At 40.9% G+C, this 16,774-nt stretch overlaps 3 protein-coding genes across 3 annotated transcripts in view; 1 reads left to right on the forward strand and 2 right to left on the reverse strand.

Moving 5' to 3' along the window:
* Nucleotides 1-9,212, reverse strand: LOC148301950 (solute carrier family 53 member 1-like). Its single transcript, XM_088272464.1, has 10 exons — nucleotides 8,651-9,212; nucleotides 7,213-7,372; nucleotides 5,569-5,774; nucleotides 4,771-5,032; nucleotides 3,726-4,093; nucleotides 3,151-3,301; nucleotides 2,389-2,559; nucleotides 2,152-2,321; nucleotides 1,689-1,822; nucleotides 1-1,267 (listed from the first exon to the last, which is right to left on the reverse strand). The coding sequence occupies exons 1-10, from the start codon at nucleotides 8,717-8,719 to the stop codon at nucleotides 1,054-1,056; spliced, it is 1,905 nt and encodes a 634-aa protein (XP_088128590.1). The 5' UTR covers nucleotides 8,720-9,212; the 3' UTR covers nucleotides 1-1,053.
* Nucleotides 9,213-11,318: 2,106 nt separating this feature from the next.
* Nucleotides 11,319-12,631, forward strand: LOC148301951 (trypsin-5-like; the record flags this gene model as incomplete). Its single annotated transcript, XM_088272473.1, has 3 exons — nucleotides 11,319-11,530; nucleotides 11,717-11,963; nucleotides 12,344-12,631. Coding segments are annotated over 3 exons (747 nt in total), but the record flags the coding sequence as incomplete, so codon positions are not given.
* A 571-nt stretch (nucleotides 12,632-13,202) lies between these two features.
* Ubr3 (Ubr3 ubiquitin ligase) overlaps nucleotides 13,203-16,774 on the reverse strand; it is a 47,377-nt gene continuing 43,805 nt past the window's right edge. Inside the window, exons 23-27 of the mRNA XM_088272474.1 lie at nucleotides 15,996-16,370; nucleotides 15,087-15,295; nucleotides 14,393-14,524; nucleotides 14,170-14,309; nucleotides 13,203-13,984 (exon numbers count right to left, since the gene is read on the reverse strand). Coding sequence (XP_088128600.1) covers nucleotides 13,867-13,984; nucleotides 14,170-14,309; nucleotides 14,393-14,524; nucleotides 15,087-15,295; nucleotides 15,996-16,370 — 974 coding nt within the window. The 3' untranslated portion in view covers nucleotides 13,203-13,866. The remainder of the gene's footprint in view (nucleotides 13,985-14,169; nucleotides 14,310-14,392; nucleotides 14,525-15,086; nucleotides 15,296-15,995; nucleotides 16,371-16,774) is intronic.

Below are 16,774 nucleotides of genomic sequence, written 5' to 3' on the forward strand. Positions count from 1 at the left end.
GTGAGGCGCTTAAATACTTAATAATATCTTATTAATTTTTCAATCCACAGTGAGAGATTGCTACATTTATAAAAATAAAATAAAATCTGAGGAAAGAGAGAATTTCAAATAATTAAAAAAGATCCTTAATTTCTAAATGATAACTTAAAATTAACATTAGCCTTATTATGCGCTTGTGTGCGTATCGCTGATAATCGAACACTAACGTAGAATAGGAGAATATTCCCACTAGTATAACAAATCACAGCGAAGTCCTACCTCCTTAAATTATATATTTTATTGTATAAACTATTCAGAAATATACAACTTAATTACAAATGAAAACAATTTGGTTTTATTTCCTCCCTTACCGCTAGTGTTACCGCTAGTGACTAGCTAACAGGAACATTTGACATTTACAGATCCCGCAGTCGAATAAGGTAATCCGAGAATTTGAAAAATTGGTCCAGGCATTACGATGTACTTTGATACCTTCATTCCCCTTTACCCGATCACTGTGATGTTCACATCTGTGAATAATTTCATGGAATGAAGTTTTGTGCTTTTATCAATAATCCACTTTAACATAATGAATTTAAATTGGGACATTCTCTCAAATGAGCGCATAATCGCAAGTATAATATTTGGCATCGAAGAAAGTAACATTTTACCTCATTTTGGCATAACTTAATACTAAACTCTTCTCGCTTGTGGTATTATACTAAAAGTCGGCAATATTTCTTATATTTCTCTATACATGTAGCAGATATGGGTATAATTTCTTAACCAACTTCTTCCAAAAACTCTTGCCCAATTCAAAGGCAAAGAAAACACATACCTACAAATGTCAGATACCCTCTCTTGGCTTAGTATGTTAGTAAGCGTAGTATTTGTACTTTACGTATCTGCTCCCTATGTGAAGAATATGGATCCACAAACTGCTTCTAGGCTCCTGTGTCGGCTGCCGGGTCCTTTACGCCCACCGGAGTCAAGGACTGTCTACAGCAAACACGCCTTTCATTTGCTAAATCACTCTCAGTGATCGATATAGCCCTATTCCGGTGGTGAGACATCTCAAGCCACTCGGTCCCGGCGCCAGTTGCACGTGGGGGGCCTTGCTTGCCCCGGGCCCCCGTGCAGGGGCTCGCCCGGCAGGTCCATGAGGCGCAGGATGGCCGCCTGGTCCCCCGAGTCCACGGGCGCGATGGAGATGTCGCGCACGGCCCTGAACTTGCCGCAGTTGTTGAGGTGCTCATTCTCCAGACGGAAGAAATTCCAAATGAATCTCCTGGAATATGATGACAATATTATCGACTAAACATATGTCTGTCGTAATAGATACCTTTATATAACAGGTCGCAGTGACGTTGGAAACCTCGAATAGCACTGACCCGTAATCAGTATCAGGAAACTGGATCATGACACTCCGCTTCTAAGTGCAAATGTAAGTCCAAATGAAAAAGTCATGAAAAAAAGATTTTTGTTAGTCTGAATAGCATTATGCCAACAGGTGGTATTGTCCTAATCGGTGTGTCTCCTGAACAGTGAAAAGTCCGTTGTTATTTTCCATTTATTCTCCTTTTTTAAAAAAATCTACTTTCAACATAGATATTAAAGAAAGCTTTGAGAACAGCAAACTGTATCTTAATCATGTTTTCTATAAAAAATCTAACTATATTATTTGTCAAATTAGAGTCATGTGTGTTTACCTGAAGACTTCTAGAACTCCGAGAAGAGTGACAATGGCATCAGCGTGACGGTAGCCGGTTTCTGTGAGAGACACTCCCACCGCCCAGCAGAGCCGCAGCACCAGATCCTCAACCAGACCGAAGTAGTAGAACCACTGCAGCGGGGAACCAAATTATACGTGTCGGTTCATAAAGGTAGCAAAACATAATGAATGGTGTTTTATAATTCAGCTAAGACATCATCTGTGTTGAGGTATCAATAAAAATCTCAATAAAACTGTAATAAATGTTTTTAAAATCATTAATTTGTCTCCTGAATATTTAGGATTTCTGATTCTTCATTTGGCACCTACAGAATTAAAGTATTTGCCATAGACAATCTGAATTCTGCAGAATGGGACATCGTAGAACATGATGCCTGATAAGATATGGGATAAAATAATGTATGATAAGGGATAAAGTAACGTATGTGGAGAGTACTAACAGTGGATGTGTAGACTGTTTCCTGCCGCAGGAGGGGCGTGTCCCCCGGGTCGGAGTCCAGCAGCCCCCAGTCCAGCCGCACGTCCCACACGTACCCCCCGAGTGCCGCTAGCGCCCCGAAGCCCAGCCACACCGGTAGCCACGGGCACCAGCGCTGGTCGGCGGCGCCATCTGCGGACACAAGGCAGAGTCAGTCGGGCCGCCAGACCGCCTGCGGCGCGGGGCGCGTGTCACGTACCGGCGGGGCAGGACGCCACGAGGGAGGCCAGGAGCAGCAGCAGGAAGGAGCAGGCGTACTTGGCGGTGTTGGGCAGGTGCGGAGAGGGCTCTCCGGTGTCGCGCAGGCGCCGCGCGCACTGTACGCAGCGCCACCACGCAGGCAGGGCTGCCACCACACTACTGCCCCATGCTGAAGTTCAACAAAACTCCCGATAAATGATTACTTCAAATCTTAACTTAAATGCAAATCTTATTGAAAATGTTTCTTTATATGACTGGTGAAACGAGAGGGGCAAGTCTGCAATATGGTATATGTACCGCAGGACTTGTGCCCCTCTTCCGTGTCACCACAGATAAATAATCATTCTACATATTGACAGTTGGCAGCCAAAATGGCTAATTTTTAGGAGACGCATTTGAAGCGCTATTATAACCTTGTTCTTTACTTTATTACAAACAAGGTTGCTTTACCATTTTATAATATTCAGATGGAATGAAATTGTTACTTTTGGAGTCAAACATTCTTTAGCTGCGTTCGAAATAAGTTTTCAAAGACAAAAAGAAATGCGACCAATAGTAAGAGACTCCTATCTTTTGCTGAGAATTAAGGTTTGTATCAGTTAAAAATGTGAATTTACGTATTAACTTCTAAAAATAAAATGGGAAGTGTATTGTGTTTATTAATTAATAATTTGGAAAAATGAAAGGATTTCCAAAAGTTTACAGATAATAGGTTTCGGAATTTCTTCAAAGCTGATTTGTTTCTGTATGGAATACTCACACGGGGCGGAAGAGCAGTAATCGGCCGGGAAGAAGGCGTAACAGAAGGCGAAGTGCGCATCCAGGAATACGGGGATTAGGGAGGTGAGCTGCTCCGCCACCCAGAAGTCTGCAAACCCCACATAGAAGAATGGTGCCATGATTATTCTACCCTGAAACATCCATCAATTATACAGTTGTCCCGGTTTTCTCGTATTTTATAGAAAGATATAGACCATAAAATATAGGCTTTTCCGACCAAAGAAGATAAACTTTTCGGGCTAATATCGATCAGTTTAAATATCAATCATGTCAAAATATGTATCAAAAATGTGACACCAATATTGCGTATATCTTCGCAACCGTACTACCCGCTCTCCTTACTTTGGTATTATTGTGTAGAGGATAGAAACCATTACTCCATCACATATGTGACGTGTGTGCAGAAGTTTAACAATGCTTCTAATGCCACAGCATTAGCTAATTTAATGAGAATTCACATTTTATGGCTCTCAATATAAATATGTGGCCGGTTTAGCAGCGACAGGGATCAGTAGTCAGCTGATGGCGATGTCTGAGGATGAAGGGATAGCTCACCAGGACTCGGAGCAGCCAGAAGCGGCTCTCGTGGTGCAGAATGCGCAGCGGGTTGAGCAGGAAGGCGGCTCCCGCGAGGTAGAAGGCGAGCGGCGCGGCAGAGGGTGGCAGGTGCAGCGCGGCGCGGTGCAGGTGAGCCAGCGCGGCCGCGGCCGCCGCAGCGCCCGCCGCAGCCGCGAGCGCGCCCGCGTGCTGCTCCGACAGGTGGCGCCGCGGGTCCAGCGAGAAGATGAGCACGTGGTTCACGCCGGCGGCTCGCCAACCGCGCACGTTGGCCGCCCACAGCGCCAGGAACAGCGTCAGCAGCGCGGGCCCGCGGAACAGGCGCAGGAACACGGCCCAGTCCTCCTCCGCGCGGTGCCACACGCCTGCAACCACACCCTGTTCATCATGCGTCTTCTACCGACAACTTCTAGCTGTGTAACAACTAAAGAAAAAAAGTTTTTTGCAATTAATTTTCTTTTTTGCAAAAAAATTTTCTTTTTTGCAATTTGTACCAAATTGTCCAAGTTTTGCTTCCTAAAAGGAAGCAAAACTTGGACAATTTGGTACAAATGTACAAGAAAAAATATGTTTCAATCGTTCTCCTTTTCTTTTTTGGCTCATTATTAAATATATGTAGGAGGGGTCCTGCCGACGATGACTTACTAACATTTATTTTTGCAGCTTGATCTAACATACTTTTTAAGTCGTATGAAAATCTTTTTAACTCTTTGTTTTAAACTATCTCGAGATGGTTATTTGTAAGTTTCCATTTAAAATCACATCTACCGGGAGACATTTAAAAAAAATATAAGTACAATCTCTCTCGAGGAAACAGCAGGTTGAATTAGTGACCAGGTAGGTGTTACTGCATAATCAATACAGCTGCCTGGTATATTTTATAATGGTAACCGTGGAACATGGATTCAACCAGACCCTGTGTAGGGAAAATTAATAATAAGCCCGAACTAAAACAAAAATAGCGAGTTTAAGGGGGACTTCATTTAATAACATGTTGTATCGAAGTGTTCCTATAGGTTGTAACAAAGGAGAAATGTCGGACCGGAGAGTATGGTGGCGACGACCAGTGTGAGGAAGCAGCCGCTGAAGAGGCCGAGGCGGAAGGTGGTCCAGGGGCCGCGGTGGTGGCCGAGCGGGGGCACGCGCAGGCGGCGCATGGCGCGCGCGCGCTCGCCGCCCTCCAGGCGCGCCGCCACGCACCCCTCTACCTCCGCGATCAGCCGGTCGATGTCCTTGTTGGTGTAGAAGTGCGAGCCCTCCACGTGCTCCGCGCGCCACGCACCGCCCGCCGCACTGCTCAGCAGCTGCGCACAACCACACACTTATTTATTGTAACTGCAGACAGTTGCTAGAATTCCATTTTAAATTGTTGGCTAATATATCCAAAACTAAACAAGGTTATTTGGATTGAATTCTACTTTTATTTACATATATATGATAATATGTGACGCGTTTCATCTCATTAAGACATTATCAAATACTCGGGTGTAAATAATTAGGTGTAGAATTCAATGCAATAGCCTTTTTTCATTTTTTACCCAAAAAAATTTAACTAGTTTATGACTCTTCTTAGTGGATTTCCTTAATTTTTTTTATAGCAGTAACTTTAACCATGAATTCATAACCATCTATACTTTATCGTTTTATGTTGATGTAATAAAATTTCTCAAAAATAAGTGTTTAAAATTATATTAATTAAAAGTAGTACGTTTCACGCAGTTTAAATGTCACAACCGATTTGAAATGCAGAGATTGTGTCGAACTAAAAGTTGGATAATTTCGGTAGAATTTTATCCAGTCAGAAAAGAATCTCACATTCAAAGTACAAAAAATTCCACACCTTATCGTGCTTCTTCAAAATCTTGCGGAAACCGGTGAAGTTGAGGTTCTGGTAGTTCTGCAGCAGCACCAGACTGAGGTAGAACTCGGAGAAGGCGAGGCGCATGCGGCGCGCGCCGCGCTGCGCCCCGCCGCCCCCGTGCGCCGCGCCCTCGCCCATCTCCGACTGCAGACCCGCGTACTTGCGGCTCGCCTCCGCTAGCTTCTCTGCCGGGAGAAACCAGTCGTCAACACCCCGGGTCGGAGGAAGAATGCTAGCAAAATCTCAACAGTTGAGAAGATCTCACAAATTAATCTAATAAGGTTTAAGCGATCACTTAAACCAGCCTATGACGGTCGTAAGCCACGTAAATGCCCAGACTTCCATGGTCTTCTTCATCTATGTTGAGATGTCAAAAAAATATGTAAAAATTAACTCCTAATTGGAGATAATCGAGATTTGTGAACAAATATTTGGATACATTCAAAATATTATAATGTAATAAATCTTCTTCTAACCCCTGTCCGCATATATGGTGCATAGGGCACTGCATCGCATTGACGCAGTGTTATCTTGATGTTTACTTATTTGAAGGCAAGGTGATCTATCCTGCGGTTCAGGGACCAGTCCAGGGTAATATCAATAGAATGAGTGTAAATTCACTAAAGGTGGGACTGACCGGACCATTTCGTTTTAATGTTGCTCGTCGTGAGCATCCGATTACGGATGGAGCACTCGGAACGCTGTACTGACTATACCAAAGCTCGCATCGTAACGTGTTACGTTATGACGAAATGACTCCGGTCAGTCCCCACCATTATATTTATTTTCACCCCCCCCCCTGGAAATCAAACCCGGGACCTCCAGCATGGTGGCTAAACATGCTAACCATAACACCACGGAGGCGGACTATATCTAATAAATAGTACACAGTAGAGAAGGGTAATTTATCAATTACATACAGAAGTTAATATTTGAATTAGGTAGCGTAAGTAGCTTTAACTTTATTTAAATGATCCATTGATCCAAATTGTCCGGAAGTCAAAGCTACTAGTTTTTTACAAGAATAATTTTTCTACGAATAGTGATAATGTTAAATATCTACAAATGTAAACATCCATATGGAATTGATATCCAGGTCAGTAGGAAATATTTGTATTATTATGGTATATATACGAGTACCTATCGCAATGCAATATTTTCATGTCAAGCAGTTTGTGTCCGAATTTAGGAATTAAGTTGTGTACCCCAACCTGACCATAAAAGTGGTACGGTTCGGACCTTTGTTATATTATCGAGTAAACACACCTTTATTTTATTAATTTTAATTTATTTGGGAATAATACAGCTTGTATAATAGTTAGATTGATAATGATAAAAGCCAATTAAATAATTCCACATTTATGTTAAGTATGCTAATAAGTTTAAAATTAAGCGAGAAAAAAAGAGAAGAGAGGGTGGGTGGCTGTGTGTGTGAGAGTGGGAGTAAAAGGGTAAGGGTGTGGTATCAAAAGAATGTACAAGGGTTTCTTACACATTCAGTCGCACGAACCCGACTCCCTCAATCGTGAGTAAAAAGAGGTTTACTTTAAAAATGTTACATGTTGAAATAGTCTTTACTGAAAGAAGTGACTATTGTTTTGATTTGTTGTTAGTAACGTTTACCCGAGTAGAAGGTGTTGATCTTGGCGAGTTGTCCTTCGCAGTTGTGGAAGAAGATCTCTTCGAAGTTGGTGAGGAAGCGCTGCCGCACGGCCGCCTCCGCCGCCTCCTCGGACTCGGGAGGCGCCTCCTCCACACAGCCATACAGCATCGCCTTCATCTCCTGATCACGTCATCCGACTTATTAGCTGTGGCGTATCTAACTTTACAATTTCGTTCAGTCCTACGCATCATGCCAGAGGACAGCGGTCTATCTGTAATCTATTCCCTAATCATCCGGGAGAGTGTGTCACTCCAATGGGCTCTTCTTCGTGTTCCACACTCCATGTACCAGTTAATACAACTCGATATTGTCTCCGCCATGTCTTACATCACAAGTATAACAGAGCGATACGGGGGTATAATTTATGATCTTACTTATAACTTTTTTCTTTTTCATCTTTTTTACTTATTTATTTTTTTTTTTTCTGTTAAAATCAAGTATCTGTAGTTTATATTAACACTTTTAATCTAATTTTACTTCTTATAATATCTATTGTATACTTCCCAGTTCTATGACAGTTGCCCTTTACTATGACCTAAATATAATGTATACCCACACACAGACCATGCCTTTGTGGGATCTTTTTTTGTATTTATATTATATGTATATATTTTTTGTACTTGTGTTTATATTATGTTGTGAAATGCAAAAGAATTAAAATAAAGAAAAAAAAATTATATACACAAACAATAATTTGCAAGTGCTTGTTGCATGTTCTTATTATTTCTTATAAATATGTATTACTATTGTTCTTCTTCTAAACCTTATCCACACCTAATCGTGCGTAGGGTGCTGTATTGCATCCATGCAAAGCTCTCTTAATAGTTTTTTCTTCTATTTTTCTGGTTTAAGATTGCTATAATTAGCTTAAGACCATAGTGTATATTGTATACCTATGCACAGGTAAGCCAATGTGGGATTTTTTGTTTATGTTGAAATATATATAAATAAATGGACCTACTATGGAATGTGATCTACTATGGAAAGTGAAATGTAAATAAAAAAATCCGGAGTGATATAAAATTAATATTAGATTTAAAAATCACTTTATTTTACCCTCCTATGGACCTGAAGCCATGCTTGCGGTAGCCAAGCATGCTTACCACTACACCACGGGGCAGGCAATACAGCAAGTACAGGCAAGTACATAGAATTTACTTGTTTCAGCAGGATTCCATTTTATAGGATTTATACAAACACACAAAACTAAGATTTTCCTGGTATATTAAAAAAATATATACATAACATAAAATACAAAACGTTTTATTTTATAAATCACTGATTTTCCTTGTTCCTACAACATTTTATTATCACTAAATAAATAAGTAATAGAATTAATATTATTTCGGTAATTATGAATGAAAAATAAATGTGTTACAAGTTGCAGACATGATTTACCTCGTAGTTGATATATTGCTTTCTCCATTCGGGAGTAATGTGCGCCGAGAGATGTTCCGCAAATTTCATCTCCGACAGGTGGTAGATGGTAGTCGGTAGTGGTAAAAATGTCAACAAAACAACGCGGCGAAGCGTGATTCTTAAGCGCTATTTAATATGATATACAATCGGATAAATAGCTCGCGGGGCGTGCTACAGCGCCGATCTCGTTTGACGGACTCTGTCGAGTCTAAAATTAAATAGTTACTAGCGAAATATTCACTAAATCCGTCTCAAACGCGATTTATATTCTAGCCATTTGTCTGTCAAAGCACGCCCACGGCGCTATAAACTACCAAAGCTCCGCGGAAAGTGAATAAATACGCGCAAAACTGAAGAAAATGACAGCGATGGGGACAGCTAAATATTTTCCCTCGGAAGTTGGCGTGCTTGAAAACCACCCGAACCACCCCCTAAATGCCGCGCGGACTCTAAAATACCGGCTATTCCATTAGGAATAGCCGGAAATCATAATCTAAATTATGTAAAAAACTACATGCATATTTTCATTTAAAGGGCCAATTCTCGGGAATAAATGTAAAAAGGATATATATAATCCAGATTTCCACTGTAGGTATCTAACTGATATCGCCTTAAAAGCGCGGGAACGATCTGTCAAAATGTAATTTCTCGCGAAATTATATGAAATCAAAACACATTTGGTTCATTCAATTTATTATTAAATCATTGGAAAATAAATCAATAATTGAAAATGTCTAGTATTAAATTATTTAGTAATTTAAGAAAAATGTATTAGTAATATCATTATTACGGATACGTTTTTCTTCGTCTAAATCCTTGTTGCACCAAATGGTGCATAGGGCACGGCATTATATCGACGCGATGTTTTCGTGATCGTGATACGAAGGCAAGGTGGTCCTCCGCTACATGTTATAATATATTATTCCCCTGGGAATCTAACCCGGGATCTCCAGCACGGCGGGCAAACGCGCTAACGACTACACTACGGAGGCGAGCATATATTACACAAATAAAGAGAGAAATATCGGACCCTTTTCTGGCAAATTATTGTTAATGCTGGTCCGCTGCGCTTTAGTACTATGTATATAGTCTGAAAGAAGAATGTATCCTCGGATTACTCCGCAGTTTATGATTAATACCAGATCATGCGTACATTGATTAGTGCAGGAGATCCATTCTAAAGGGAAGATTACCCAAAAAAAACTATTGTTAATTTCATTTCTGGACTTTTATTTCTCACAAATTTGACATTTTAAAATCAGGCGAGTGCTTATTATCAGGAAATAAATGTTTTCAATTATTTTAAATGAATATTCGTTTATTATACCGAATAGAAGTAAAATTAAAGTTATGCGGACTATGAAGTTAGTTGCATTATTATTATATTATTTCCATCGTAATCGACCACTGAATTTTGTAAACAAAATGATTTTATGTAACTGATGTTAATGATAAATAGGTGGGTATTATGAAGATATGATTACAAATAATGATTGATAGCAAGAAAAGGATGTTATGATATTATTATCATATGAAGATAATATCTTCTTATGAAGATAAATTGAATAAATCCTTCAAGTTATCATTTTTGATTAAAAATTTGACTATACAAGTAGATAAAATTACAAATGATAGTATCAGATAATTCTACCAATTAAAAAACAACAGTTTGCTAATATTTTGGCACCATGTTGTCCTTCATCATATTGTTTCTATTCAGCCTTCAATCTTCACTTGGTGAGATTTTTAAAAACATATTTCATTATCCAAATAGCTCGCTATCATCTTCTTTTGAAGGAGTTACTCACCCACAAATGTCTTCCCAGTCAATATAACAGTAATAATAGGGGATTATTAATTGAAAGTCCATATTTAAGGAAATAATTTTAATCATATTTTATTTGTATTCAAATTGTACTCGTAAGTATTTCGGCTCAATACAGGCTACATCTAATAAGCCAAAATACACATGTTATTTTCTTTGTAAATAAATAGGAAATTTAGGCAGATTATCATACAGACGCAGAAGCGTGCACTTGTGGGCTTCGAAATTGACCTTTTCTAAGAAATACATTTAAAAAAAGGTTATGTTTAATTTTTATAGTTGCATTTTAACATATTCAAAGGTTATGTTTAATTTTTATAGTTGCGTTTTGACATATTCAAAGGTTATGTTTAATTATAGTTGTGTTTTGACATATTCAAAGGTTATGTTTAATTTTTATAGTTGCGTTTTGACATATTCAAAGAACCAATTATTTTGCCGACCAGTGATTTTTTTCAAATTAAATTGTCCAAAATTTGAATTGCACTCGGGGCCTCCAAAATGCTTAATCCATCACCGGTGCTGTATGTAATTATATGGGCAGAAAAAACTCCTCAGCTAATGTAAGGTAATACTAGGCTTACCTTACAATGGGCATGATGCATATAAAAGCTTGGTAAAAGTTACATACATGTAAAGCACCCATCTGACAGATTTATCCTCATATTGTTATTTTGTTCCGTGAATCTTCTTTGTGGGTTATAAAATCTTTAGGATAATTGGTTCGCTTCTTTCATAATCAGTCTAAACCCTTTCCTTCAACTCGCGTGTCGGAGATAATTTGGTCCGTGTAATATAATACTTCATATATAAATATGATAAATATTTACATTTCACATTGTTTTCCATTTTTTAGGAAGAGTTCAGCCTTCGGTTCCTGAGGGAAGAATATTTGACGGAACTATTATTGACATCACGGAGTCTCCGTGGTCGGTTTCAATCCATGTTTTTTACGAAGGAACTTCCAAGCTACTGTGCAGTGGAAGCATTATTACTCAGCATGTAGTTCTCACAGCGGCCGATTGCTTTCATCCGTAAGTACCTAGTCGATATACACAGCTCCTACCCCATTCCTAGTGGCGCTTCTGTGGACATGATACGGGTGTTATCAGAAGTAAAGGGTTTCCTAGAGAGTAGAGAGTAGAGAGAAAGAGAGTAGACTTAATATTTGCCACTTTTCCAAGTAAACTCACCTTAACTGGCAAAGTATAATTTTGTAGAGACAGCGATATCAGAGTGAGAGTGGGATCCAAGACTTTGCACACCGGAGGTCAACTAATCAGAGTGGCAAACCACGTCACAAGGAACGAGTCCCAGTGGCCGGACAACAGTATCACCCTCCTACTCTTGGAACGGACTATCGCTCTAAGTTCCAAGGCATATCCCGTCGCATTGCCATTCAGAAATACACCAGTGCCCTATGGATCGAGCTGCTCCATCACCGGTTGGGGCTTCGTTGCTTCTAATGTAAGATATAACGTTTTGTTTTACAACTGTTATATTATGTTATATTATTAAAGCCTGTCTCTGTGTAATGGAGTATAATGGTACATACTATGCTGGAGGTCCGGGCTTTGATTTCAAATCAGTAAGAATCTGGTTAATCTCTCTTTTGTGTGGGCTTTTCATTACAAAGTCAAATTTTTGACAGAATTTGTGAACGGATGTATGTCGGCTAAGCGGTTATTGTAAAAAGTCCAATACGATTAGTTGATGACCACTTTAATAATTAAATGACCCATTTTTCCAGATTGCTTACAATGTAGATACATATCATCTCCGTACTCGGTACGAGCAGTGTATTTTTTGTGTGCATAAAGTCTGTTTAAATTAATTTATTTTTGTAGGTAGTATCGCTGGAATTAAGAAAATTGACCACCGAAATTTGGAATGACCAAGAAATGTGCGAGACATACTCCACGGATTACGTCAGTAGTACATTCTGCGCAGGCGGTATCGGGGACTCCAGTCCGTGTACCGCGGACGAAGGAGCACCTCTCGTGATCCACGAGCTCCTGGTAGGAGTGACAATACATCCTCACGGCTGCCTGGAGAACCAGACTTCTACATTCCTCTCCGTATCTAGCCAAGTGGAGTGGATAGAATCCGTGCTAAACTCTAATTTTACCAACTAAAGTCGACAGTTAATTATTTTGTTATCCAAATATTTATGTAAATAACTTTTCATTTCACCTTTTAACCAAAAATAAAACTATAAAAATAGATTATTGTGTTTATTTATAAATGAGTAAGTTCAAATCAAATAATAAAGGAAAATATTTATCTTTGAAAAAAAAAGAGAAATATTTCAATTTCATACTATTACTGTGCTGAGCCTAAGCGGCTCATTATAGAAATAGGTATCAATTTGTGGTAGAGTGGGTTCCAAACGAGAAACTCTGGCTTAAGAGTTCGCGACACTAACCACGCAACCACAACCTGACATTTTAGAGATAAAAATGTTTTTCTATAAGCTCAAAACTACAAAAATGGATATATGTATGTATGTATCATGTTTTGATTAATGAGTCAATTATCGATTAGCATTTCAAATGATAGATCATCTCTGAGCACACAATCAAGTAGGTTTAGTAAGAGTGTAAACAGGTTTTGAGGCTATTGCTTCTTTGCAATCTACCGACTGCACCACTAAACAGATCATGTTGGATAGGATTAGAGGAGGAAGGAATAAATTGAAGGCAATGAATAAATTCAATATATAATTTGATGCTTTATTTCACATTTGAATTTACAAACTCGAGCCAACATGGCTAAAGAAACAAGTAACAGTGACAAATCCTCGGCGGCAAATCTGGTTCCAGATCTAGTACCGGCAGTTCTCCAATATACTCGGACTAATCTAGATACTGTCGGGTCGCTAGTTCCCGACTGTTATTGTGTATTTGGTATAATACATTACCGTACTACTGTCCATTAACTGCGGTATTATTATATTATCTTTGACTTAAATCCGTAATAATACAATTACAAAATAATAATATAAGCTCAACAATTTCCAGAAAATAAATAGATTTAAAAAAAGATAAAATTCTGTCAACAAATGTAAAGTATTGGAAATGTTAATATAAATACATTATTTACACATAAAACCAGCGACGAAGGCTAATTTACAGAATAAAACACAATGACGGCGTCTGGGAGTCCAGAGTGGAAAGGCCGGAGTCGCATCAGCGGTGTGATGTGACGGCGTAACGGTCGGTCGGGAGTAGAGAAGCTCTATATTAATATAATATTAATTGAAGCGTAAAATCACATTTAATGGGCACCCGTCGGCACGCGCCCGTCGCAATTGATTAATTAATTATTTACCTAGCTAAGCTAATACAGTGAGCGGGGAGCGGGGAGCGGCCTACAGCGAGTCCCGGTGCCACACCCACGTGCGCTTGGTGTGGTCGAAGCGGTGCGCCAGCCACTGCTGCTCCAGCAGCTCGAAGCGGTCCTCCGACAGGTACAGCGGCTTGCCTCGTCTGCAACAACATCGTGTTACATTCTCCACTCAAGTCCCGGAGCTTTCCCCACCTAAACTCCGTACCTCCGGGTTAGGTGGGGATGATACAAATACAGGATGAACAGAAAATCTTAAAATTGACCATTTCAGATACAGAGATGAACTATATAGGATTGATTTTGGACTATTTATAGAATATCTTACTTCAGGTCGCGGTCCTCCTCGTCGTAGTCGTCCAGATAGAGCGACCCCCAGAGGCACGCGCGCCGGCCACGCACGATGATGATGTACGTGGAAGTGACCACCAGGAAGATGCCCGTGCCGCCGCCGCAGTCCACCGAGTGCTGTAACAGGGAGAGCGCGGTGAGAGCGTGTGGGAGCGCGTGTGGGGAACGCGGGGAGCGAGTGTGTGGCGCGTGACACCTACCTGCACCGCCTCGCACACGTCCTGCTGCCGGCAGCACTGCTGCTTGAGGCAGACGACGGTCCCGCACAGCAGGCAGACGGAGGCCTCCTTGGGCACGGCGCCGCACTGCGAGCAGATCCTCTCGTGGTAGTACTACGCGGGAACAACAGAAGACATATTAGACACACATTCACAAATACAAAGCGGACAACTTTCCACTGAAAAGCACTCCGGCATTGGGTAGTGCGTGGCCTCCTTTGTGATATTTTTTGTATCACTTCATAAAGGCTGGAAATATGGCTGATATTTTTTTACTATCACACCGTCAAAAGTAAAAATACACTAAAAAGATGGTAAAAATAATATGAATTTTACATTGTTTTCCAATTTGTATTATCAAAAGAAAGAAAGCGCATAGTGTTTTTTAAGGAAATTATATTTCAACATATCTCCTTCACACTAGTAGAATTTACAACAAATATGAACCCAAAAATGCAAATGTTCCTCTTGTACTGAAAGAGGAGGTAGTTTTTTTTAGCGTGACAAGAAAGATTTTTTTTTATGAATTTCACGGAAGTATAATTAATATTTGAAGTACTAACCATAACTTTACTAATAACTTTGTTTATAATGACAATTTATCTCATTACAGTTTATTGTAATGGCGACAGGTTTCGAAACAAGCGTTATATTAAATGAAAGTGGTGTGACTCACTGTGAAGAGGCGATCGTAGTCCCGTGGCAGTCGCAGCAGGGCGGGCTGGCGCCAGGCGTGGTGCTGCGGCAGCAGGCGGCGCACGGGGCCTGGGAAGCGCGCGCCCGCCGCGCTCAGCTGCTGCGCCCAGCGCGCCACCAGCGCCGCCTGCGCCCCCGCCCCGCCCTCGCCCCAGTGCAGCCCCGCGCCCGCCGTCACGCCCTCCGCGTCTGCACACACAGTACACTCTACACTTCCGCTACATGGGATATCAGGATGCACTACAGGGCTTCTGCCCTGCGGTGCTTCTCCGGGAGACGCCGTGAGGAAATACAACAAGTTACATAACCGAGTTCCTGGGCTGGAATTGCAGTGAAAAGTTGACGAATCGATTACATAATTTGGATAGCATTAACTCTACTGCCGGACTTGTATTTTGTATTATTAACAACCTCGGCATTGGTTACCGGCTGAAGCTCAGTATTGTTAGTCAACACATTTAGGACGGGTAAGGTATTTCTACCCGTTGGGTCAATTGATGCTTAAGGACGGGAAGGGTATTTTTACCTTTTGCGCCAGCAGCGTTTCATTATATGAAAATTATGTACCAATCTCTTTGTTAAGGTCTAAACTATGTGTAAACAATTATCAAATCCCGTCGCCAGCAGTCCGCAGGCGTAAAAAAACACTCGTCCAAAATGTGTAACTCGTACAATGAAAAGAAAATTAACGCTTATTGGTTATTTACCAAATAAAATTACTATGAATAAAATAACTTCTGTGTGAAATTGATGCCCTTACATATGAACTGCAATATATAATATATTTCAGATTATGTATTATCAAATTTGTGAGAATTGGGTAACGTATTTATTATGCGGTGGGTTTTTAAGGCAGCTTTTATGTATTTAGTTAGTAATGGCAAATTACCAGATGGCACGAACTCCAGGAAGCGGAAGAGGCTGGAGAACTCGAGAGCCTCGGAGTGTATGCGCGGCAGGTCCTCGCCGCAGAGGTGGTGGCGCAGCAGCGCGGCCACGCGCAGGTAGGGCAGCAGCTGCTCCTGCACCTGCAGCTCCAGGGCGGGCCAGTCGGGCGCGGGCGCGGGCGGCTCGCCCTCGTCGCCCGCGTCCAGCAGCGCGCCCAGGTGCTGCAGCAGCGCGCGCGCGGCGCCCGCCAGCGTGCCGCCCGGCGCGCCTGCCAGCACGCCCGCGCGCGCTCGCCGCCCCAGCGCCACCAGCGCCCCCCCCACCGCCTGGTAGTACGCCAGGTTGTACAGCGCGCGCACCATGCATGTCAGGTAGGCTGCGGACCAATGGGAATACATCAAATATAGCTTAGTGTGCGTCAGAGAGGTACTAGACATTTGTTGTATCTGTATACAATGCAAACTGTGCCATGTTGTCTTTGATTCTGCAGCTTCACATGTTAGCCAACACTTCATGTCAGATTTATTTAATTTATTGTTATCCACCTTGAAGTCTGTACTTTCTCAGCATTTCTTCTCCATGTTATATAATGGATACATTTAAACATTGTGTTTCACTCTCTCTCACTGCTCTCTGATAATGATGATTTTAGTTAGTTAGTTCATTCTTTATTGATATTGTACATATTTATATTATCTTGTTAAAGGCATTAGCTGTTTTTAAAATAGAATAGTGATGGTTCTGTTTCCACATTCATACAACATACTTCAACTATACAAT

The sequence above is a fragment of the Brachycentrus maculatus genome, unplaced genomic scaffold (genome assembly GCF_059751285.1).
Source record: "Brachycentrus maculatus isolate JH-2025_06_01 unplaced genomic scaffold, ASM5975128v1 h1tg000498l, whole genome shotgun sequence".
NCBI lineage: Eukaryota > Metazoa > Arthropoda > Insecta > Trichoptera > Brachycentridae > Brachycentrus > Brachycentrus maculatus.